Raw genomic sequence first — 23,002 nt, forward strand, 5'->3', positions numbered from 1 at the left:
CCTTTGGTGCCAGAGGGGTCAGGGCCTGGCACAGGCTGCCCATGGGGGTGGTGGAGTGCCCAAGGCTGGAGGTGTTCAGAGCCCTGTGGCCATGGCACTGGGACAGGGTTTGGTGGCCATGGTGGGGTTGGGTTGAGGGTTGGGTGACCTTGGAGAGCTTTTCTAACCCAAACAGTTCTGTGATCCTATCACAATAATTCAGAAGCCAGCAAGAGGTCGTTTGGCCCTGCCAGAAACCCTGCCCCTGCCACCCATGCTCAGGAGGAGGCTCACAGAAGAGCTTTGTTACTCCTCTCCCCACGGCAGAGGCTCCTGACCCACAGCCTGCTCTCGCTGCAGGACCTGAGTAGAGCTGCTGCCCAGGATGGTGCTCACTGGGTGCTGGGCTGCCCCTCGGGAGGAGTGCCCAGGGACCTGAGGAGTGAGCTTGCTTCTTGGGGATGAACTGAACTGTGATCAGCTTTGGACAGGATGAGCCTGGGGGGGTCCCTTCTGACCCCATGCATTCTGTGGTATCGTGGGCAAAACAAATCCCTCAGCCCAGCAGCCCCCTGTGCCCCAGTGCTGACGGGGCTGGGCTGGTGGCAGGCACCCTGGCACCTGCAGGGGCTTCAGAGCAGCACTGGTGCTGTTCACAACCTCTGGCTGGCCCTGTCCTTCCCCCCAGCCCCAGCCAAGAGAATTCACAACCAGGCGTGGGGGCTGCGTGGGGATGCTGTGACCACTCTGCCCCAGCTGCTGCTGCACAGCACTTCGGTGCCAGTCACCAACGTGCCAGCACAGTTTGGAGGTTGGTTTGCTTGGGGCAAGGAGATAAACCCAAACCATCCACCCCCGTGGGGGTGTCAGCCCCACCTGCCCGTCAGCGTGGGGTGCCCAAGGGGTTAAAGGGAAGGAGCCCAGCTTCTCTTCTGCCCGGAAATTACTTTCTTCATAAAGCTGCTTCTCATAACCGCCGCGGGGGGAACCTCAGCCAGGCTGGCAGAGAGCTACCAGATACCATCTTTAATATCCGGGCAGCAGCACCCGATGCGGTCACCGCGCCCGCAGAGGCAGCCGGTGCCCCCAGCCCCCACGGCGAGGCACTGTCACCGTGCCCCTGCGGCTGCATTCAGCTGCAGAGGACAGCGACAGGCTGTCAGGCGGTGAAGAGCCAGCGGCAGTTGTGGTGTTTGCCTTGAGACCACCACAGCCAGAGCCCAGGACCCACAGCTTCTGCACTGGGTGCAACTGCAGTGCTACACCCATGGCTGCTGTGCCAGCGGCTGTGGCGGTGCGGCAGGTAGCCCCTGTGCAGGGGTAGGTGCAGGTACAGATTGGGGTGCAGATGGAGGTGCAGGCGCAGGTGTAGCTGTAGGCAGAAGTTCAGGTACAGCTCTACACGCGGGTGCAGATGGAGGTGCAGGTGCAGGTGCGGGTGCAGATGCAGGTGCAGGTGCAGGTGCAGGTGTAGATACTTTTCCTTTCTTTTCCTCCAAGGCACAGCTGCACTTTGAGGGTGCAGAGCTCTGGAGCAGGCTGCCCAGAGAGGCTGCGACCTCTTCGCTGGGGAGATTCCAGCCCCCGCGGCCGTTGTGCTCCTGGGCAAGGCGCTGTGGGTGCCCTGCTTTAGCTGGGGGTTGGACGGGGCGATCCCGAGGCCCCTTCCCGCCCCCAGATGCCGGGACTTGGGGATTCGGGGACGCTGCGCAGGTCCGGCTCCGGCTCCAGGGGCAGGGGCACGTGCCCTGTGACGTCACCGCCCTTGGCGCCAGGCGCGGCCCCGCGCGGCGCGCGTTGATGACGTACCTCCCGGCCATAGGCTGTCCGCTGCTACCGTCACTGCCGCGCGCCGCCCGCCGCAGCTGCCGCCCGGCGCGGCCATGGCGCGGCCCGGCCCGGGGCGCCTGGCGCTGGGGGTAGCGCTGGGAGCGGCGGCGGGCGCCGGGCTGGGCCTGCTCTGCCTGATGCAGCTGCGACGGCATCGCCACCGGCGGGGCAGCGGCTGGGGAGCGGAGCAAGAGGCGGCTGCAGAGCGCCGGAGCCAGGGTAAGGTGGAGCGGCGGTACCGGGCCGGGCGGAGGGAGCTGGGACCCGTCCTGCCCGCGGTCCCTCGGCGCTCTGATGGCTTCTCTTTTCTCCTGTGTTGGGACGGGACTTCTTTGTGAGCAGTATTTAACCGGTGGTGTTGCGGACCCAGACTTGATGTACCTGCAGCTGCCTATTTCGCTGCGACGCTGTAGGACGCGCCCCCGAGCACGGTGGCAGCGACAGGAGAGCAGACAGAGCCACATGGCTTTGAGAGGCTGCTGACTATTGCCGCCCCTGTGGGCGTCCGCCCCTGGTTGCTGGCCGTGAGCCGTAGAAGGAATCGGCTCATCCAGTTTCACAGGGCTTCACCCTGGGACGGCAGAAACAGGAGGGTAGGAGGTGTCGGCCTCTGCTGCTGGGGCAATGGGAGCAGGGGGAAGTGCTGCTGGGGCAGAGGCTTGACAAGAACACACTGAGACCCCGGGCAGCAGCCCCCTCCTGAGGGCACAGCGAGGGGGGCAGTGTGGTTTTAGGGAAGCAAATGAAGAATGGGGAAGAGATCACAATAATTCTTTATTTAATGAGACTTTTCTCACCGAGTTTAGATGCATTCATGCCTTCATTTCTGCTTCAGCTCTGCCTGCCTGATGCAGAGTGGCTTTGTTGTTGTACCAGAGGAGTGTCTCTTAACTAACTGGCATCACTGGTGGCATTTTCATTTGTAATATTAACCTATTTGCAATCCCCAGCTGTAAACGTGCTCTTACAGACTGGCTGATCTTGCTGCATCATCCAGTCACAGAAGTGTTTAGGCTGGGAAGGACCTTTGCTGCTCCTTAGGCTGTCCTGCAGGTACCTGAGACAGGTGAAGGTTCTGGGTGCTCAGGAGAAGGCAGTGACACATTGTGTGACTCAGGTGGCCTTGACTGATGTCTCCTCTGTGGATTTCTGTGGGAGTGTTTCCCTTGAGTAAAAGCAGACAGCTTAGGGGGGGGTGTTTGTATTCCTTTTAAAGAATAGGTCTCCTTTTTTGGCTAAGATTAGCTTCCATTATCCTCCTCCATTGTCACAGGTTGTGTGAGCTGGTTGCTTTCCTGGCTGGTGGCCACCTGAGTTGATTGCACTTGAGGAGACAAGCAGAGTGTGGGTGCTGTTGTTGAAGGGAGCAGTAATCCATCTGAAGAACCCAAAGCCTCAGGCCAAGTTAGGCAGCAGTACTCAAGCCCAGGCCTTGTGTCCTCCACCTTCTGCACACCAAGCTGTACCCAGATCTGCCCTGGCAAACCCTTCCCATCTACACCTCATCAACTTCATCTCTTCTCTTCCAGTGGTGCCCAGGGTGCCAGTTCCCATGGAGGGGCCTGGTGGTGCTGTGTGCACCCCTCTGCTGAGGCAGGAGGAGCAGGCAGACGTGCTGGAGAGCCTGGACTTTGTGCTGAGAAACATTTCAGAGCTGAGGAGAGAAGTGGAGGAGCTGCGGAGCAGCCTGCAGTGCCTGGCTGCTGAGATCGTGGGGGAAGTCAGGTACAGACCCAGCCCCCTGCTCTCCTGCCCAGTACCTTGCTCTCCTGCTGCACAGCACCAGGGGGGAGGATTTAATCCCAGAAGTGGGAAGAGTGGTGCTCTGGTTACATGTTGGCCCCCAGGGGTCCAGCTGGCCAGGGCTGGCTTTTTCCCTGGGGAGCACCCAGCAGTGACGCTGTGCTCTGGTCTGGGAAGGGTGCTGGGGCTGTAAGTGTTTTGTCACTGCTGCCTCCACTCTGCTTGCTGCCAGCTGCAGGCCACTTTTGATGTAGAATAAAAGTGGTTTCAGGTTTCTTTTGCCTTGTTCACTGAGGACATCAGAGGGAAGCATGTGCCACAGTTACCTCTGTGTGTGGTGCTTGTGATGGACTAGGGCTGGGGTCAGAGCTGCTGCTGCAGACTGCTTCGGAGCACCACGTTTTGACTCGTGGCAGCAGGGGGGTGGTGTAAGCAAGAGGAAGTCCCCTTGTGAATTCTTTCTGGAGCTGGCTAGAGGGGAGAAGGGAAGAGCAGTAACAGCCATCAAATCTTTATTGTTTCTCTCTTTTCCTTCCCCAAAGAGCCCACCTGGAGGAAACCCAGAAGGTGTCTCGCCGGAGGCGGTTCCCATTCCCCAGGGAAAGAAGCGATTCCACAGGCTCCAGCTCCATTTATTTCACTGCCAGTTCAGGAGCAGCCAATACAGATGATGGAGAAAGTGAAGGAGGGTAAGCAGAGCACCAGGTCAGCAGCAGTTTTGGGCCCCTGGTGCCCCCTTCCTTATCTCTGGGCAGTGTGTACCAGAAAGGGCAGGGTGTTCTATCCTCCCTTTATTTGCTTTGATTACTGTTTGTCTACCACTGCCAGAGCCACACTGAGAGAAGTGAAACAACTCTGACTTGTAGGGAAAGAAAAGAAATAGACACTTTTGGAGGGTGTTTTCAAAGCAGTAATGTGATTGGAGAGCCTTGCAGGGAGAAGAAAGGTAGAAGGCCATCCTGGGACTCTAGTGAGAGGGTTCAGAGATGAAACTTCCATGCAGGAATGGGTTGGAGAGCTCTGTAGCTGGGGAGCTGTGGCAGGGTGCTCCAAACCAGGCAGCACTGGCTCTGTGCTTTCACAGGGAAGCTGAAATGAAAGATGGTTTAAGGAGCAGTTGATGGTAGCACTGAGAGGCAGGCAGGCAGGTTAGGGGCGGCACTGCTGGGCAGCAGCTGAATGACCAGCAGCTGGTGCAGGCTGGCACTTGGCAGCAGGGTTTGTGATCAGGGCACAAAGCAGCTGTCACTGCAGCAGCTTCTGGAACAAAGGACATGGATGTGCAGGAATGTGGCTCCATGATCACCGTGGAAGTCGGTTTGGTAGATGGAGTTGTCGGAGCAGGCAGCAGCTGATGTGATCTCACTCAGGTTCATTCATCTGAAGAGGGAACTGGGGGAGCAAGTGGGCTGCAGAACAGACTTCATCTGGCTCTGCAGACAAGACCTTGCTGCCTCAGTGTCAGCAGATGGGCTGAGCCATCAGGCTGCCAGGAGAGCTGTAAAGCCTGCTGCAGAGGGGAGCTGGGGAGCAGGGATGCCTTTAGCTGCTCAAGCTCAGTGCTTTACTGGGAGCCTGGTGATGGTTGGGGGTGGTTCTTGTGTTGTATTTAACGTCTGCAATCAGGCTTAATGACTTGGGGGGGGATAATTATTGGGTAAGCAGCTCTCATCTGATGTGAAGAACATGGAGTAGTGTCATCTGTCGCTGGGGAATTGCTCCTCTACAAACATCAGTCTGGCTGGGAGCAGCAGTGTTGTCTTTTCAGATGCAAATGCCAACATTTCCTGGTAGCTAATTGGGGTAGGGAATGTAAATTTGGAAAGGGCTTGAAGCTTTTTATCAGCCGGTGGGAGGAAGAATGAGACCATTCTGCACAGATCTCAGCTGTGAGCTCACTCTGGCAGTTGGATTCTTTTAATGGAACTCAGCAGGCAGAGCTCACATTTCAGCTTGGTTTGGAAAACCACATGGGCAAAAGCATCTTCTCCCACTTCAGCTGCAGCTCTCCACAGCCATCCCAAGCTCTCCAGCAGTGCAATTTCCCTGTGCTGCTTTGGCACTGCCTTAGGCTTTGGGGCTTTTCTGCCTCCTCTGGCTGTGTGCTTCCTTGTTCCACATAGTCTGTTTCCACTTCCCTTCAGGGTGTCTGTTAGCCACAGCCCTCAGCACACTGCAGCATTTCAGAGCTGTCCATCACCACAAACTGATAACAGCTGAATCCCCTGATCCTGCTGAGGGACTCTGAAGCTATGCAGAGTGTCACTTGTCTGATGAGCTGGCAGCATCTCCTGGGAGCTGCCTTGGAGAAGGCATCTTTGTGGTGGAGGAGAAGCTGTGGGTAGGAGCCATCCATCTCTGCCACACTGTGTTGCAGGAGCCCTCCACGTGGAAAGCAGAGCTGCCAGGAGCAGACATTGTGTGAGAGAGCAGCCCACAGCTGAGCTGCACAGTAGGCTGTGAGGGGAAATGAGAGAATTTGAGCAGTTTGTGTTGAATTACCAAAAGTGAAGCAGTCTGGGGAGCCAATAGTGTCACTGAGCTGAAGAAAAATGCAAGAGATGAAGGTTTGGATGTGAAATGGATCTGTGCCAGCTGGCACCATGCTGCTCCCTTGCCCATGAACTGAGTGCTGACCTCCAGCACCTCCTGTACTGCCTTGCTGTCATAAGGCTGACTCTAGTTCTTGTCTGTAAGGTTTCAGTACCAAGTGGTGCCTGTTGAGAGGTGTGGCTGAGGGCTGGGGGCTGTGTGAGCGTTTGTGCAGCCTCTGCCAGAGGGCAATGTGAGCAGTGATGGTGCTCAGAAACCTGAAGCCTGGAGAGCCAGATGAGCCTTGTTATCTGTGAGGCCAGACTGCTGTAACTGCTTGCTTCAGATAAGGGCTGGGGTCACATATCTGTGTCTCCAGACAAAGGCAGCCTCACATGCAGAGCTCTCTGCTCTGCCTTGGAGGAGAACCTGAGCCAGGACAGCAGGGAGTGCAGCTGCCCCCAGACTGCAGTGGCTCTGAGCTGGAGCAGAGCTTGCCAGGTTGGCTTGGGCACAGTTTAATTGGGCAGTAATTACAGACATGCCCTGGAATGCAGTGTGTGTGGGGTCTGAAGGAGCCTGCTTCAGGAAGAGAGCTTTCTGTGCAGAAAACCCAACAGGATCCAAGTATAACAGTGCAGTTCTGGAACTGCTGCCTGGCTTGTGCCTCTTCCTCATCTGAGGGCCAGCAGGACAAGCAGAGCCTTCTTTAAACAGAGAGGAGCTCTGGAAGTGGACACTCTCCTGCAGCTGGGTCAGTCCATAGGTAAGGTGGTGTTAAATGTCCACCTTGGCTGCCTGTATATGGTTTGGGGAGCTCAGTTACAGCCATGCTCAGAACCATTGATCAGATCACTCACTGCCTGGGCTCTTGTCCATGTGGTGCTTGTCTCCTTGCTGGGCCCCTTGCTCCAGTGGAGCAGTTCTGATCACTCTGCTGCTGTCCTGCACCTTTTCCCATGTCAGAGTGACCAAGCTGTTTCTCATTGAGAGCTCAGACAGGATGATGGAGACAGCAGGCCCTGCCAGAGCAGCTCTTGTGGCTGACGTTTCCTGGCACAGGCTGAAATCCTCAGCTTGTATCTCCCCCATGGAGCAGGGGGCCAGATTTTGGTGTTGAATTTTGTTGCTCTGCCCTTAGCTGTTCTCTTGCACTGAAGATAGAAGGCCTAAGAGAAGCTGGTGAGCAGGTGAGATGTGGACACTGGGGCCTGAGTTCTGAGGTTGTGTCAGGTGAGCAGTGAGGGTTGCTGTGAGAGGCTCGGAGTCTCCACGGTGAGCCAAGATGCTGCTTTTCCTTCATGGGGAAGGGATGTTCCTTTCTGTATGAATCTGTCAGAGGCTGCACAGCATCTGGATTTAAGCTGGCTTAGACTGGCTGTTAGGAAGAAACTCTGCAGTGAGGGTGGTGAGGCACTGGAGCAGGTTACCCAGGGAGGTTGTGGATGGCATTCAAAGCCAGGTTGAACAGGGCCCCGAGCAACCTGGGCCGGCGGGAGGGGTCCCTGCCCACGGCAGGGGATTGGAGCTAGGTGATCCTCGAGGTGCCTTCCAGGCCAGAAGAGCACTCAGTGATGCTGTGGTGCCCTCAGGCTCATTCAGATGCTGAGTGTCCTCAGGCTCATTCTGGGTTGTTTGCCACAGGTACAGCACAGCCAACGCCGAGTCCGACTGCGAGCGAGAGTCCGAGCGGGAGAGCGAGGAAGGGGAGGACCAAGAGAGCTGTGAGACAGTGAGGACTGCACAGAGGGACTCCCTGCAGCTTGTCCACGAGGATGACTCTCACTTAGCCTCAGATTCCTCACTGGAGGAAGGTCTGGGTCAGCTCCTGCAGCAGGCTGACCGCCTGCACAGCGGGGATGAGCGGGAGAGGAGAGAAGGCTTCCAGCTGCTGCTCAACAACAAGCTGGTGGTAAAGTTGCCTTTTTGATTTCCAGCAGTGGTTTGTGCCCTCAGCTGAAGGGCTGGGAAAGAGGAAATTGCACATCTTGGTGGGGTTCAGTACCTGTACAGCAACTGGGCCCACTTCCAGTGGCCTCCTTCCTCAGGAGCAGCTTGGGAGCGGGCTGGAAGCCAAAACTGTTTGGGCAGTGGCAGCCAGTTCCCAGGTGCTCACTGCCCTGGGACTCTGTCTCCTGCTCTCACCACTTCCCCTGAGTGAAGTCCCTGTGCATGTGCTGGGCAGCAGGGCTGTGTGCAGAGCAAACAGCAGATGTTCTGGGAACACTGACCTCCCCCTGCAGGCAGTGGCTCAGGCTGTGTGCAGGAAGCTTGGTCTGGGTGAGGACTGCCCAGGGCACGTGTGCCCACAGAACAAATAAGTTACATGGCCAAACAGGAGGGTTGGGCAACACCGAGGTGGATCTTGGTCCATGAGATGGGAAAGCTGGGTGGTGCAGGGTGCTTTTGTCTCATACAGCCTGTGCAGGCAGGTCCCTGGCTCGGTGAATGCTGACCCTGAGGTGTGGGAGCTTAGCAAGGGGCACTGACAGCTCTGCCCAGCTGCTGCAGGCAGCTCAGACCTCTGGCCACAGGCAGTGGACACACAGGTGCTGAAATGTGGCACTGCAGCTGCTGCCACCTGCAAAGAAGCCAGGCAGCTGGGTGGTTGTGCTCTAGTTTTCTGCAGTGGTCAGCACTGCACTTCAGCTGTGGCCATGCACCTGCAGGGCTGCCCTGGGCGCAGGAGCCAGGCGGCACAGGAAGCTCTGTGGATGTGGACTGAAGCCTGGAAAAAGGCTGATTGATTTTTGATGAGGGGGTGAGCTTCAGGGTGTTTGGAGGTTAGTAGGCTGCTGGGCTGCCTGCAGGCTGGGCTGGGGCTGGAGGGGTTCCTGCTTAGAAGGCAGCAGCACTGAGGCTTCCTGATAAGCTGAATGACAAACCTGGCCACCCAGCTGGCTCCCTTGAGGTGCTGCTTCAGCTCCCACAGAGGTGGAGCCTCTGAGGGTTTCAGCCTGTGTGCCTTCCAGTGGAGGCCCTGGCCTGCTTTTCCTTTGTCCTGCTGCTTGTCAGGGGCAGGATGGGTCCTGAGCTCAGCCTGTCTGCTGTGCCTGCAGTACGCGGAGCAGGAGGAGTTCCTGTGGCGCCTGGCGCGGGCGCACAGCGACATGTGTGAGGCGGCAGAGGACGCCGAGGAGAAGAGATCCTACGCCTCTGATGGTGAGGAGTGGCTGGCTGGGGGGCAGGAGGGGGTGTTCAGAGCTGCCACCACACTTCATGAGCCCCTCACTGGATTCTTTCTGGCCTTGCAGCCCCTCTCCTCGGCGGGCAGGGCCGGCGGTAGGGGCGCTGCTCGCTGCAGGGCAGGCTGAGGGCCGGGCAGAGGAGTCGGAGCTTGCTTCTCAGGCCCTCCCCACAGCCCCTGTGCTCTGAAGGGAGGCACACTTCTGCTGCAGGACACTTACATTGTTCTAGCAGAAATAACAAGCAAATGGTGCTCAATGTGTTTTCACTTAGAGCAGCCACTCTGGTCTCATTCCTCTCTGCCTTGGATGTGGTTTGACTGCAGATGGGTCAGAATAGAGCAGAGCCCAGCAGAAGATCTGTTCCAAGCCACTGCTCTCCTGTTCGTGTTGCTCATGAGTCAGTGTAGCTAATTAAACCAGAGTGAAGTGATTCTTTCCTGGCAATCAGTGTGGCCACTGACAATGTGCCATTTCAAGCTTTGTTTTGGTGCAGGCCTTTTAGCCTTCAGGAGGTGCTTCCTCCTCAGCTCTCTGAGACTTGAGGAGTGGGGGGGAGAGCCCTAGCTGTGAGAGGCATCCAAACCACCCCACTGAATGCTCTAATCCCCTTGGCCTGAGCTGGTGTGGAAGGTGTTGTCATTACCAGAGATGGTGCTGCCACAGAGGTGCAGCCTCGCCGCAGGCCAGCAGAGTTGGTCACTGTGCTGCAGGTCTGTTGTCATCTCTGAGTGGTCTGAGATGCTCCTCAGCACTGCACAAGCAGGAGGTTATGGAGGGGACATTTTCAAGCCAAAATCTGTGTCCCTTATGCCATTCTCATACTGTGCTCTAGCAGACACAGACTGACTTCAAGTGCTTGAACTTCTTCACCTCTCTGCTTATTTGCAGGCAAAGAAGAGCTGGAAGTGGCCTTGCAGAAATGGGACCAAAGTGCTGAGTGCCATCAGTGGTAAGTAACCTCTTGCTTTTAAGCAGCACAGGAAGAGGGCTTGGAGACTGCTGTCAGCTGAGCTGCCTTTGAAAGCTGCTTACAAAGAAAAGCTGCTTGTTCCTGGCAGCTGTGTGCTGCTCTGGTGGTGGTTTCCCTGCACAGCCGTTTGTAACAGCTTGGGTTCACTGGCACAGGGTAGGTTTGGTTGTGGCTGCAGCAACAAACTTTGCTGTGCTGGTGCCATTCAGTGGTGAATTTCTGTGAGACAGGGTGGCCAGCAGCACTCTGGAGCACAAGACAGAGCAACAAACTTCTCTTGTCAAGGCTTTTGTGAGTCTGCTCCTGACATCTGATGAGCTTTGGTGATGGTAGTGAAGGATGAACTTCTGGATGGGGCTTGGAGAAACAAGCTACTGACAAAAAGAGTTTGAGGGAGGTGCAGTGACCTCTGTTTGGTGTCCACCAGGAGGACCCCAGCAGACTAAATCCTTATTCCTAGAATCACAGAATGCTTTGGGTTGGAAGGGACCTTGAAGATCATCCAGCTCCAGCCCCCTGCCATGGGCAGGGACACCTCCCACCAGCCCAGGCTGCTCAAGGCCTCATCCAGCCTGGCCTTGAACACCTCCAGGGAGATGTCCACAACCTCCCTGGGCAGCCTGTGCCAGTGTCTTTGGGCTCCTCATAGCTTCAGTGTGTCCTAAACAAACTTCCCTTTTCAACAGAAGCTTTCCTGGGCACTCTGCAGCTTCCCTTTCTGAGCCTGGAGGAGGAGGCTCTGCTCAGCAGCTGGTCTGGAGCTGTGTGTGTGCCTGGGCAGGCATCTGAGCTCCATCAGTGTCACTTCTGACTGCAGCCCCTGGGAAAGGGCATATGGGAGTGAGCTGCTGGGGGCAGGGGCTGCCAAGGAGCATGCTCCATGCAGAGAGCTTGCAGAAGGCAGTTCCTGCCTTTGAGAGCTCAGTACCCCCAGGCTCTGCAGGATCTTCCCTGAGTCCTCTTTCCTTTGGCCCCTCTTCAGCCCCCTGGGGAGTGATATATGTAGCCTTCCAAGCCAAATTGCACAGCTGGGGGGCAGAGTCCTGAGAGTTACAGATGAAGGGTGAATGAGGTTTTTCCTGTGTGTTCCTCCAGCACTCCTGGGTTAGTGGTTGAGTTTCACTCCCTTGGTGACCTTTTGATGATGCTCTGCTGCAGAGGCTTTGTGGCAGGAGCTGATGGATGTGCCTTCCAAGAGCAAGTCCAACCACTCACCCAGGAGCAGCTCTGCTTTTCAGGCACTTTGCACAGGGCCATCACTGCAGGCAGGTGGTTTCTCCCCTCTCCCAGTGCCCCTCAGAGCCTGCAGTCAGGGCTGCACACAGAGGAAGTGGCTGAGGGAAGGAGCAGGCTGCGAGTGCTGGCGCAGGGCTGGCTGCAGCTCAGGAGCCTCCTGTGCTGGGGGCTTTGGGGGCTTTGGGGGCTTTGGCAGCTGGGACCAAGTGGCTTCTGAGGAATGACAAAGCAAGCAGTGAGTGTCTGGGGCTCTGTCTGGGCTGGAGTTGGGATCTGCCCAAGCACAGAGAGGCCTCTCAGGGATCTCTTGGGTCTTCCTGACACCAGACTTGGTACTGAGCTGTTGCTGTGGTCGCTGCTCTTGGAAGTCAGCTGGTCCCAGGAGAGCCATCTGCACAGAGCTGGGTGTGACCAGGGCTACACAGACAGCTCAAAGGCACTTTGTGCAGAGGAGCTGCTCTCTGGCTGTGAGCACCTTGTGAGCACCACTTAGGAACACAGAAACACAGCAGAGTGCTGGATGTGTTAAGGGTTTGAGACTCATTGATATACCATCAAGGGCTCTTAATGCCTCTGTACCTCTGCTTTATCATTACCTGGCTCATCAAAATTGTTCTCTTCTGCAATGTAAAAGATCTCTGAACAGGTAGACATCATGTCCAGCTAGACCTGACACTAGGGAGAAGAGCCTGACCCCCTCCTGGCTCCAGTTAGCTGTAGAGAGCTGTGAGGCCTCCCCTCAGCCTCCTCCAGGCTGAGGACCCCTAGGTCCCTCAGCTGCTCCTCCCCAGCCCTGTTCTCCTGACCCTTCCCCAGCTTCATTGTCCTTCTCTGGACCTGCTCCAGCCCTCAATGTCCTTGGAGTGAGGGGCCCAAAGGTGGCTCCAGGGTGTGAGGTGCAGCCTCAGCAGTGCTGGGCACAGGGCAGTCACCACCTCCCACAGCAGAGCAGAGAGAAGCAGCTTAGAGGCAGAACCTCCTGGTCTCAGCACTGCCTCCTGGACTCTCTCCAGCTCATCCTTTTTAATTTGTTACTCCAAAGCTGGGCTTAGTGCTTTAGCTGAGGCTTGCTGGAGCAGCATCATGTTGCTGCCTGAGGCTGCTCATCATCTCCTGGAGCCTTGACACTGGGTTCTCTGCAGCCACCCCCGTAGCTGCTGAGTGCTCCAGCATGGGCTGGTCTGCAGCCTGTTTAAATGGAATCTCTGCTACATTGCCCAGCTTCAGGGAGTTCTTTCATAGCATCAGGGTTGCCAGGGCTGGTTCTCTTTGCTGCTCCATTCAGTGTCCAGTCCTTCACAGCCATTTCCAAAGAGCAGTTAATGGTGGAAGATGAGGACAGAGGAGACTCAGTCATGTGTTCACTCCAGACAGAGTCATTTGCTTTCTGGTGGGCACTTTCCAGTCCTGATTAGACAGACTCCATCGATGAACCTCCCACCCTCCAGCAAACTGCAGCCAACTGTGTGGCAGCTCAGCTGCAGCCCCTTTCCTTTGCTTGCTGGAGGCAGGTCAGGTACCTGCATGCCAGTTGATCTGCCTCCTTCCCTTCCTCCAGTGATCAGAGTAGCAGAGATCTGCTCCCTGCACAGGAAGGCAGAGCAAGTGGTAGTGCTCAGAAGGTACTGGGGAAACCTGCAAGTTCCTCACCGAGGTGGCTGTTGTGGAGCTCTGCTTCTGCAGATCATTCACTTGATTGCCTCAGGCTGTGTTCTGCCAGCCCCTTGTCTGGCTCTGCTGACTGAAACAGAGCTCTGGCAAGCATCTGTAGCTGCTTTGTGTGTGACAAAACCTCTCCTGCTTTACTGGCAGTGCTGCTGCAGTGGCACTGAGAGGCCAGGCCTTGGCACAGGCTGCCCAGGGAGGTGGTGGAGTCCCTGTCCCTGGAGGTGCTCAAGAAGCTGTGGCCATGGCACCTGGGGCCATGGTTGTATGGCTGTGGTGGTGCTGGGCTGATGGTTGAGCTGATGATCTTTTCCAACCCAAACAAGTCAGTGACTGTTCAGCTCACAGCTGATTCTGATGGAACAGAAGCATGCTGGGGGCTGGACCAGATGACCTTTGGGGGTCCCTTCCAACCCAGACCACTCCATGATTCATGTTCCAGCTCATTAATTTGTTAGCAATAATTAAACATGCATGAAGGGCATTTTGATGTCATTAAAAGGGAAGAACTCTCCTGGCTTCTTGCTGGGGCCAGTGGCCAGGCTGTGCTGGCAGCACTGCCCAAGACACTTCCATCAGCTGGCTTCAAGGCAGCTGCTTCTCCCCACTGCTCTCCCTTCCCCCTCCAGTGCCCTTTGCCTCACCATCTCTTCTGAGTTTGCTGGTTGCAGAGAGGAGCACCAGCAGGCTCAGCCAGCCAGTCTCTGAAGCAGTTAAAAGAGATAAGAGCTGTTTGGGTTGGCAGAGCACCCAGGCCTGGGGCTGCATGGAGCTGTGTGCTTTGTGTGCTGCTGTGGTGGGAGTCAGCCAGAGAGCAGCAGCCAGAGTGCAGCTCCCCGGAGCTGTGTCCCAGCTCAGGGGCTTAAGCTGAGTCTCTCCTCTGCTGCCTGCTGAGTTTGTTTTCTATTAGGGGAAGTCCTTGCTGGCTGAGGTCCCTCTGGGAGCTGGCACTTTGGCTGGGGTCAGCAGCTCTGGTTACTAGTGAGTGGAGCAATATCTTAGTGCAGGGTTTGGCTGACTGCAGAGACCTCGACCTGAGCAGTGCCTCAGCGCTTCCACCTCGCTTACAGAGGGGGGAAGTCCCCTTCCCTGGCTCACTATTTCTGACCTCTGCTGTTGCTGCCAGTCACTCCTGACCCTCAGCCTGGGGCCAGCTGGCCTGAGCTGGAGCAAAGAGCTGCCACAGGCCAAGCTCAATCACAGCAGAGCCCTGCTGGCACAGCTGGGGGAGGGAGGGAAGTCAGGGACTGAAGCCCTCCAGAGCCTAAAATCATGGAATGAGAGAATTGTTTGGGTTGGAAAAGACTTCTGAGTTCAGCCATCAACCTAACCCCACCTGGCCACCAAACCATGGCCACAGGGTTCTGGAACACCTCCAGGCATGGGGACTCCACCACCCCCCTGGGCAGCCTGTGCCAGTCCCTGACCACTCTTGCAGTGAAGAAATTGTTTGATGCCTGCCCACGTGCTGGGGAGCAGCACCAGTGTGGGAGCTGTGCTCTGGCAAGCTGCTGCAGACCCCATGATGCTAGCACAGGAGCACTGCATCTTGTGAGCTCAGGAGAGAAGCCTCCTCTGGGCTTGTGCTCCCACAGCCCAGCCCTGGTGTGGCTGAGGCAGGAGCTGCTGGTGCTGTGACAGGAGAAGCTCCTCACAGAGCACTTCCTGGGCTGCACATGGCAGTGCTGCTGGGGCAGGAGGAGGTTCTCCCCAGTGAAGACATTGGTCTGAGCATCTCCTCCAGTGCCATGACAAATGAGAGCTTCAGAGCTGCACCAGAGCTTCTGCACGAGGAAGTGAACGTCTTGGGGGAAGGAGATTTGATGAGGGCCTTGGAAGGGCTCAGGGCTGTAACTTAGATGTTGGCAGTTCAGCTCAGGCAAGAGCAATGAGGTGTGAAATGTCCTGTGGCCTTTCTCCTGACACTGAGGGAAGTGTGCTTGGGGGTCCAGAAGCCTTCTGGCAGCTGGCTGCAGGAACATCTGCCGTGGTTAGCCATCACCAGGGGTGCTTGGGGATATGGTGTGGCAAAGTGAGGCAGAGTACCTCCCACAGCCCTGCAGCAGGGGGCAGGAAAAGGACTCTCAAGGGAGCTTTACTTGAACCTTTCTCCTTTCCAGCTTTACTTTTGAAGGGAAGAGATTTGTGCTGCTGATTTGCTGCTCACCAACTCCTTCCTGAGCCGAACTGGGGGAAGAGGGGGACCCTCTTGAACCCCCACAGCTCCCACCTCAGCTGGGTGGCAGAGCCCAGAGCAGTGTGGCTGAAGTTCACAGGTTCTGTTTAGTGCCCTGGCATCCCTCTGCAGTTCCTGCAGGGGGGGAGGAGGGGGTTTGAAGCCCTGTGAGGTGGGAAGCTCTAAATCCATGGGTGATTAACCTTCTCTGGCTCACAGCTCGCTTTGCCAGGCACTGTGCTTCTCAGGGGCAGGATTTACAGCCTCTCCCTGAACAAAACTAAATGTCTTTGCCCTCACAACACTGAAACATCTTATTTTGCTTCCCAAGACTGGTGGCCATGTGGGGCTGCAGGACCAGGTAGGTTTGGAGTGTTTCCCTTGGTAGACACCCCCTGAGCTGTAGGTTGGGCCTCATGTGGGGAGGGTCTCTGGGCCCTTAGAGCTTCTCATAGCTCTGCTCTGGCTGCAGTCGTGTTTGCTCCTCATTGCTCTGTGTCTGGACACAGCCTAGCTGCTGGGTGGTTGAGTTTGGAGTGTGGAAGTGTGCCTGTGGAGAGAAGGCTTCCCAGCCAGCAGCTCCGTGAGCTTCGGTGCCACACCAAGCCAGCGCTGTGGCCTTGCTGGGGTCCTTCAGCCTGAACTCTCACTGTCCTTTCCCTGCACAAGCTCTGTGCTACTCCCTGGGCTCCCCCATAAGCTGTGGAGCTTTGATGCACTTAGTTGTCCTCTGGAGATCTCCCAGGGCTGTAGTGTGCCCTTGGGAGGGTTTGACTCCATGCAGGCCTCTCCGGCAGGTACGCCGTGCTGTGCGGGCAGCTGTCGGAGCACGAGAGCATCCAGAAGCGCATCCAGAGCGGGTTTGTGTTCAAGGTGAGCAGCGAGGGGCTGCCGGCCCCGGCCTGGGCTCCTCTCTGCAGCAGCAAGGGAGGAGGACTGACTCCAGTTCTTACCAGGGAGGGGGTGGGTCTCGGGGAGTGGGGGCTGGGGCAGGTGGCTGCAGCAGCGTGAGGAAGGTCTGGCTCTGCACCTCTGCACAGTGGCCTCAGAAGCTAAAGTCCTGCAGATAAAATGTTTGTGTGGTGTGAGACTGAGAGCCTGCAGCAGGAGAAACTCTGTGGGAAGAAGGGGCACTGCCAGGGCACCACCAGACCGTGGCCCTCAGCACCTCGTCTCCACGGCTTTGGCACCCCTGCAGGGATGGGCACTTCACCCCTGCCCTGGGCAGCCTGGCCAGGCCTGGCCAACCTCTTTGGCTGCAGTGTAGGAATGACACAATATTAAAGACAGAAGATACTGGCAGGAGTTACAGGAGAGCACCAGCCTGAACCCCAGCCATGATGGCTGAGGACACTTCAGTTGCTGAACTCTGATGTTTGCACCCTCCCAGAGACACAAAGCAGTTCTTTTATTCCTTTGTTTGTCTCTCCTCTGCAGTGGGATGGTGCAGGGTAGGAGGAGGCACCTGGAACAATGCCCCCAGCAGAGGCCATGTGTAATTATTGCCTCCTTACATGAGGGGTGAGTTGGTCCTGGCACGGCTCTGGGTGTAGAACAGAATGAGAGCGCTTGGCTCGGTGGGGTGTGCTGATTGCTGGCTCTCAGGCTGGTGAGATGCTGGGTTTCTGAACCAGCAGAAACCATTTAAGAGCATTTGGAATCCCTTTGGAGTCCACCCTGAAACTGCAGACTTGTTTTCTTCTTCCCACCTTTGTCCTCCTGCCCTCGTGGGTGCTGTGGTGGCTTGGAGCCAGGCTCAGGTGTCTCTGCTTCTCCACAGAAACACATCGATAAGGCAATTGAGCTGAAACCAGAGGACCCAAAGGCTTACTACCTCCTGGGCAGGTGGTGTTACCAGGTAACATAGTTCATTACTACTTACTGCTTCCTCCTGGGGACTGAATTCCTTCTTTGCATGAAAGCAGTGGGCTCAGACCACCAGCCACGATGGCTGAGGACACTCTTTAGCTGCTGAACTCAGATTGATTGTCAGAAAGCACAGGCAGGAAGTGCCCCAGGTGCTTGGAGAGGTTGTTCAGGAGTTGTGTTTGCATGGATCTAGAAACCCTTAAAGTGTTATTTCTGAACTGGAGCTCTGCAGGGTTTGGGGCTCAAAGAAACCTTGGTTTTGGCAGGCAGCTGGGGAGGTGAAATGGCCGAGGGTGGCTCAGGAAGGGCACTTGCTGCAAACCAGCTCAGTCCCCTGTGCTGTAGCCAGCAACAAGCTGCCTTCAGGCACAGCTGGATGTGATCAAGGCCACTGCAGGGCTGGCAGGAGCTGCTGCATGCAGTTACCTCTAATCCCCTGCATGTGTTTCCTCTGCCCTTGCCACACAGAGCACTGGAGGTACTGGAAGCCATGTGCTGGCTGCTTTGCCTCTTGACAGGGAAGAGCTTGGAGCCAGCTACCATAAATCAGCTTTAGTGCCTGTGAAAGGTGTGAGAGCTTCAGCTTCTGGAAGTGCTTTGCTGCTCTCCAAGCTGAGCTCACCTTGCAGCTGCCTATTTCTTAAAGTGTGTGTTGGTGGGAAGGCTTCAGCCTGCCTCTGTGCAGAGAGCTTTGTGTGGTGAGAACATGCTCCTGGAGCAGCCTTCAGCCCGGGGGCAGGAGGGCTCCGTAGGCGCGGGTGGGAGCTGCCCGGAGCCGCTGCGGCGGCGATGCCGTGGCCTGGGACATGCAGTCCTCAGCTGCAGAGACAGATCTCACTTTGAGCATTGTGCATGTGGCAGCTGGTGTCTGGAGCTGCAAAGGCTGACCTGAACTGTCAGGTAGGAGCAAGGAGAAGCAGATCAGGTTCCGTTCCGTGGCTGGACCTGGACGCGCATCCCAAATCCATCCCCGCCAGCGGGACCCCGGGCTGCCTCCCAGGCACATCAAGCTGGATCATTCCTTGTCTGTGTGCTCCCACGTGCTGTCTGCAGGGGTGTGACAGTCTGCCCTCGCTGTCTGCAGGTTTCCCATCTGGGATGGCTTGAGAAGAAGACTGCTGCTGCCCTGTTTGAGGCGCCGCCGACAGCCACCGTGCAGGACGCGCTGCAGAGCTTCCTGCGGGTAACGCGGCCTGGGGGGCACCGGCCTGCCAAAGGCTCTCCCCAGGGCTTCAGGGCCTGTGTCCTGCTGGAGCTCCTCCCTCCCCCAGTGCTCCGTGGCACATCTCCCCTGAGCAGAACCCAGGGAAGGCAGTTTGCTACTGACTGGCCAGGCAGAGGGACATCATCTCAAGGGCCTCAGGACTAGACCCAAAGTGTCCAGAACTGGTTTTGAGGGCCCTGGGGCTTGTTTCAAAGGCTGGTTTGTGAAGTGACTTATTTCTTGCTATGGTTGCACAAGGTCTCTGCTCTTTCAGGGTCTGTAAGGTCCCTCTGAGCTCTTCCCTGGGAACATTTGCACAGATAGATCCTGACCTGTTCATTAAAAGCTTGGCCGATTGGGTCAGACTCCGCCAAAGGTTTGAGGAACCACTCCGAGGTTCCAGGGGCACTTTGCTTAGGTACTTCTAGGCAGAAATGGTTTCAAGTGCTTCCTGCAGCCCTCAGGGCCTTTTATTTTGGTGCTGTTGATGAAAGTGGCTTTAGGGCATCACCTGAGCCACAGTTGTTGATCCTGTAGCTCTTGTTGCAAGGAGGAAGGAGTTCTGCAGCCTGCCTTTGGCTGTGCCTGTGGGAACCACTCTTCAGCACCTCTGAAGTGCTGCAGAAACAAACTGTCCTACCCCTCCAGAGCTCCCAGGTGGGGCCAGTTCCACAGGCTCAGGGAACAGCAAACTGAACTTCAGTGTAGTTGTTGGAGAGGGAAGCTCCTGTGGGTGTCTGCCCTCAGCAAGGTACTTCTCAGCCACAGTGATGAACTCATTCTGGAGGCTCGGGGCAGAGGGGTTTGTGTCTTTGTCATGACTAAGAAAAGGAGCTTGTCACAGAGTCATTGTCCCCTGTGGGGGTAAGCTGGAGCTGGGAACAGGAGGAAATTGCATTCTTCTGAGGTTTAGCTTTGGTCAGAGAGTTTGACAAGGACACAAAACCATCCCTCTGGAAGCTCATTAGCCCTGAGCCCCTGCGTGGCCCCCGTGCTCCACAGAGTCCACTTCAGCTCCTAGCCACAGCTGGATTCTCTCAGGGGAGCAGAAATCTTCTGCAGCTCTGGGCTGGTCACAGGCTGAAGGTCTAAGGCCAGGCAGCAGGATGAAGAGGAGGAATGTTGTCTGTGGTGTGCTCCCTGTCTGGGCTCATGCTTGAACACACTGAGGGGCTGGGAATCAGATGGGATAGGAGAGAAGCCAAAGGCTCCTAACAGGAACATCCTGGAACCAAGCTGCCTAGGGAGTGATGACTTCTGACTGGGATGAGTGGAGGAAGGCAGAGGGATGTAAGCAGGACACTGGGAATTAGCAGACAGGAAGGAGAGGATACAGAACTGGGGGAAGACTCTTGAGGTTTGGCAGCAGTGTATCTGAGGAAGCCCAAGTGGGTGAGGCTGAGGGGACAGGGAGGCTAAGCACAGCTCACCCAAGCGTGGTGGAGGTTGCTGGCCTGGCTCTGAGCTTCCCTTGGCTTCCCAGTGCTCAGCTCCTCCACCTCCCTGTTCCCTCATGACACTTGACTGAGGTGGGAGTTTGAAAGTCCCTCCTGGAGCCCCAGGCACTCTGAGGGCTCTGCTAGCCCAGCCAGGCAAGCCCATGACACATTCTGGCACTGCCCTGGGTGCTCACAAAAGCAGAGTCATCCAGCTGCTCTGCTTTCACTTTGAGCTGCAGTGAGCCTGGTACAGGCATTAACTGTGTCCTCTGTGTCCTAATGCCTGCTGTCCTCTGCCTCTCCCTCCCCTCTCCTCTGTAGGTTGAGGAGCTGAGCCCAGGATTTTCCAAAGCAGGACGAGTGTACATTGCCAAGGTGAGCACCACGTGGGGCTCTCTCTAGTCCCCTCCTGTGCTGCTGGGTGAGCAATGTTTGCATTAAAGGATGATCTGGGAAGTGCTGCACACCTCTGCAGAGGCAAGGTTTCACAGGAGGGTGACCTGTCCACAGGAGGCCAAATCACCTGCAGCAGAGGCACCAAAATTCAGGCAGGGCACAGCCAGTGGAACCTCCTCTTTGGGGCTCAAGAGAGCAAATTCTGCATAAGGCAACACTGGGAGCTTGTAAGGCACCGGGAGGAAGTCTGAGCTCACCAGCACCATGGGAGTCTGTGTTGGTGGTGAGAAGAGCCAAGGATCAAGTCTGCCTCTGACAGACAGAGGGGAGTCTGGGATGATGAGTCAATACACCCAGTGCCAGGAGCTGGAGCTCAAAGATCTTTTGTCTGCATTGAGGCAATAATTGGTTTGGACTCTTACTGCTTGATCCCTGCAACCTCCAGCTGGAGTCTAGAAGGATTTAAAGCCCAGATAGCTTTAGGAGTCTCAGCCAGGGAAGCTGCAGCCATCCCCTGTGCAATTCCTGGCCTCCCACTGTCCAAGGAATGGGATTTTTAGCAGGGCTGCTTGCCAGGTCTGCTTGGTCTGGAGCACATCATTGCTGCCAGGAGCCTGGGAGCAGAATTGACTTCAGTGAGCTTTGGGGATGGAGAACAAGTCAGAAGCCTGAAAGTATTCAGTGCAAGTGGCTGAGAGGCAAAAATAGCTCAGCAGCAGTTGCTGGGATCCATAACTAAGATATTTTGGTGCTTTTCCCCCTGTTTAACTCTTCTCATGTTGTCCTCTTTATTTCACAGTGTTACAGGGACCTGGGCAACAGGGCTGCAGCTGTCCTCTGGATGAATCTTGCTGCAGAGCTGCCAGCTAGCACAAAAGAGGTACCAGGCTCAGTGAGCACAGCTTGGTGGTGAGCACAGCCAGAATGGTTCCAGAGAGGAAGCAGCTCTCTAGAAGCTGTTCCAGCTTGTCAGCCCCAGGTTTAAAGTGGTTTGCTGCTTAGCCTGGACTCTCTTCTCCTCTGGGGACCTCTCAGCCAAATGCCTGAAGCAGTTCAGCAAAGTAATGAAAAGTGTGAAGAAGCTGAGAGGGGCTCAGGGTGCAGCTCCCAGCTGGAAGGGACCTCTGGAGATCATCCAGTGGAGCTGGAGTGGTGGCTGGGAGAGAGGAGGAGGAGTTTGTGTTGGAGGGGGAATGGTTATTCAGAAGGGCTCTGGGATTGTCAGAGAGAGCTGCAGGCAGAAGGATCATGGACAGCTGATTCTCTCTCCTGCCACAGGCACAAGAACCATGGCAGTGAATCCTTTCTCCTGCTCTGAAATGCAAAGTGGGGGTTGGGTAAGGAAGGCAGAGCTCAAGTGGCTTTGAGCCTTTGCAAATGTTGGTTCTCATCATCAGCCAAATAACTCCCAGCCTGGTGAGAGAGGAAGGCAAAGGCATTTATCCAGGCTGGGGGAGGGGGGGTTCTGCTGCTTTGGCTTCCTTGTCTCTCCAAAGGCAACAGAGGAGAAGCTCTTTGATGCTTGGAAAACTTAGGCTTCAAAGAGGGCTTTGGGAGGGGAAATGAGCATGAGGAGGGGAAATGGGAGGCTGGGGGCATACTGAAAGGCAGGTTGTCTGGGGCTCTGGACAGCCTGATGCAGCTGCAGATCACAGAATGCTGGGGGTTGGAAGGCACCCCCAGAGATCCCTGTGTCCAAGCCCCCTGCAGGGCAGGTCACACAGGAAGCTGTCCCTGAGGTCTCTGCTACCTGGAGGGAGGTTTGAATGAGATGAGCTTCGAGGGTCCCTTCCAGCACCAGCCAGGCTGTGACTCCAGGGTTCTCTGGTGTGGGATTGGCAAAGGAAAGGGAAATTCTCTTCCTGCACAGCTGGAGGCTGCAGGCTCAGCTCTGCTCTTGTTCCCCTTCCAGGATGCAGAGAGCGAGAGGGAGCTGGAAGAGCTGCGCTCGGGCTGGGAGCAGTGAGCCCCTGGCAGCTGCTTCCCCTGGGGCTGCACTGGCAGAGAGCTTCCCAGCTGGAGGGACTCAGGAGCCCAGCACCTCCGACTGCCCTCCCCGGAGCAACCACGAGAGCTGACCGGAGCCAGGAGCCAGCTGCCTCTGCGTGCTGGGGCACCAGGACCTTGGTGGGGTTTAACCAGGCTCGAGCTTTGTGTCCTTTCCCTTCTTACAGCACTGCAGGTGTTTGGGCTAAAAATCCCTAAAAGATGGCAAACTGCTAAAAAGAGCCTGGGGGAGGTGGGGTGCAGCTGGCATTTGTGCTGGGCATGTGCCACAGGTGTAAGTGTGGTGGGTACGCACCCCTGTACTTCACAAGCTGTCTACCAGCCTGAGCCTCAGTGGCCTCTCCCCGGGCCCTGAGGAGTCTCCAGCCTGCACTGCTCCCAGGCTGACTTTCTCCCTCCCCTGTGGAGTGAATCAGTGGAGTGCTGCCTGCTGAGCTGCCCCTTGGCAGTGGGGTGAGAGACAAGGCCGAGCCCCGTGCTGGGTGGTCAGCCTGCTGCTGGCATTGGCTGGTGGGATGTGCCCTGTGCCCTCGGCCTGCTCAGCCAGGCACAGAGTTTGTGACTGAAGAAAGACAAAAGGCAGCTGCCAAAACCAGAAAGGAAGGCGGAAGAGAGCACAGGGAGTGTCAGGGAGTGCTCAGCTCCTGCTCCCTTGCCGTGGGGCGCTGCTGCTGCTGCTGCCTGACACACTCCTGCTGTCCTGCCCCGCTGTCTGAGCTGCCTTGCTGCTGTTGCCCCGGGGGGGAGCCAGGACTGCTCCCTGCAGTG

At 56.6% G+C, this 23,002-nt stretch overlaps 1 protein-coding gene across 1 annotated transcript; it reads left to right on the forward strand.

Moving 5' to 3' along the window:
* Nucleotides 1-1,842: 1,842 nt before the first annotated feature.
* Nucleotides 1,843-22,537, forward strand: RMDN3 (regulator of microtubule dynamics 3). The gene is made up of 12 exons (XM_054171594.1): nt 1,843-2,028; nt 3,339-3,534; nt 4,095-4,241; nt 7,729-7,996; nt 9,144-9,246; nt 10,161-10,221; nt 16,117-16,192; nt 17,100-17,177; nt 18,273-18,371; nt 20,153-20,206; nt 21,027-21,107; nt 22,140-22,537. Exons 1-12 carry the CDS (start codon nt 1,863-1,865, stop codon nt 22,191-22,193), a joined length of 1,383 nt encoding a protein of 460 aa, XP_054027569.1. The 5' UTR covers nt 1,843-1,862; the 3' UTR covers nt 22,194-22,537.
* The last annotated feature ends 465 nt before the right edge of the window (nt 22,538-23,002 follow it).

The sequence above is a fragment of the Dryobates pubescens genome, chromosome 22 (assembly GCF_014839835.1).
Source record: "Dryobates pubescens isolate bDryPub1 chromosome 22, bDryPub1.pri, whole genome shotgun sequence".
Taxonomy (NCBI): Eukaryota; Metazoa; Chordata; class Aves; order Piciformes; family Picidae; genus Dryobates; species Dryobates pubescens.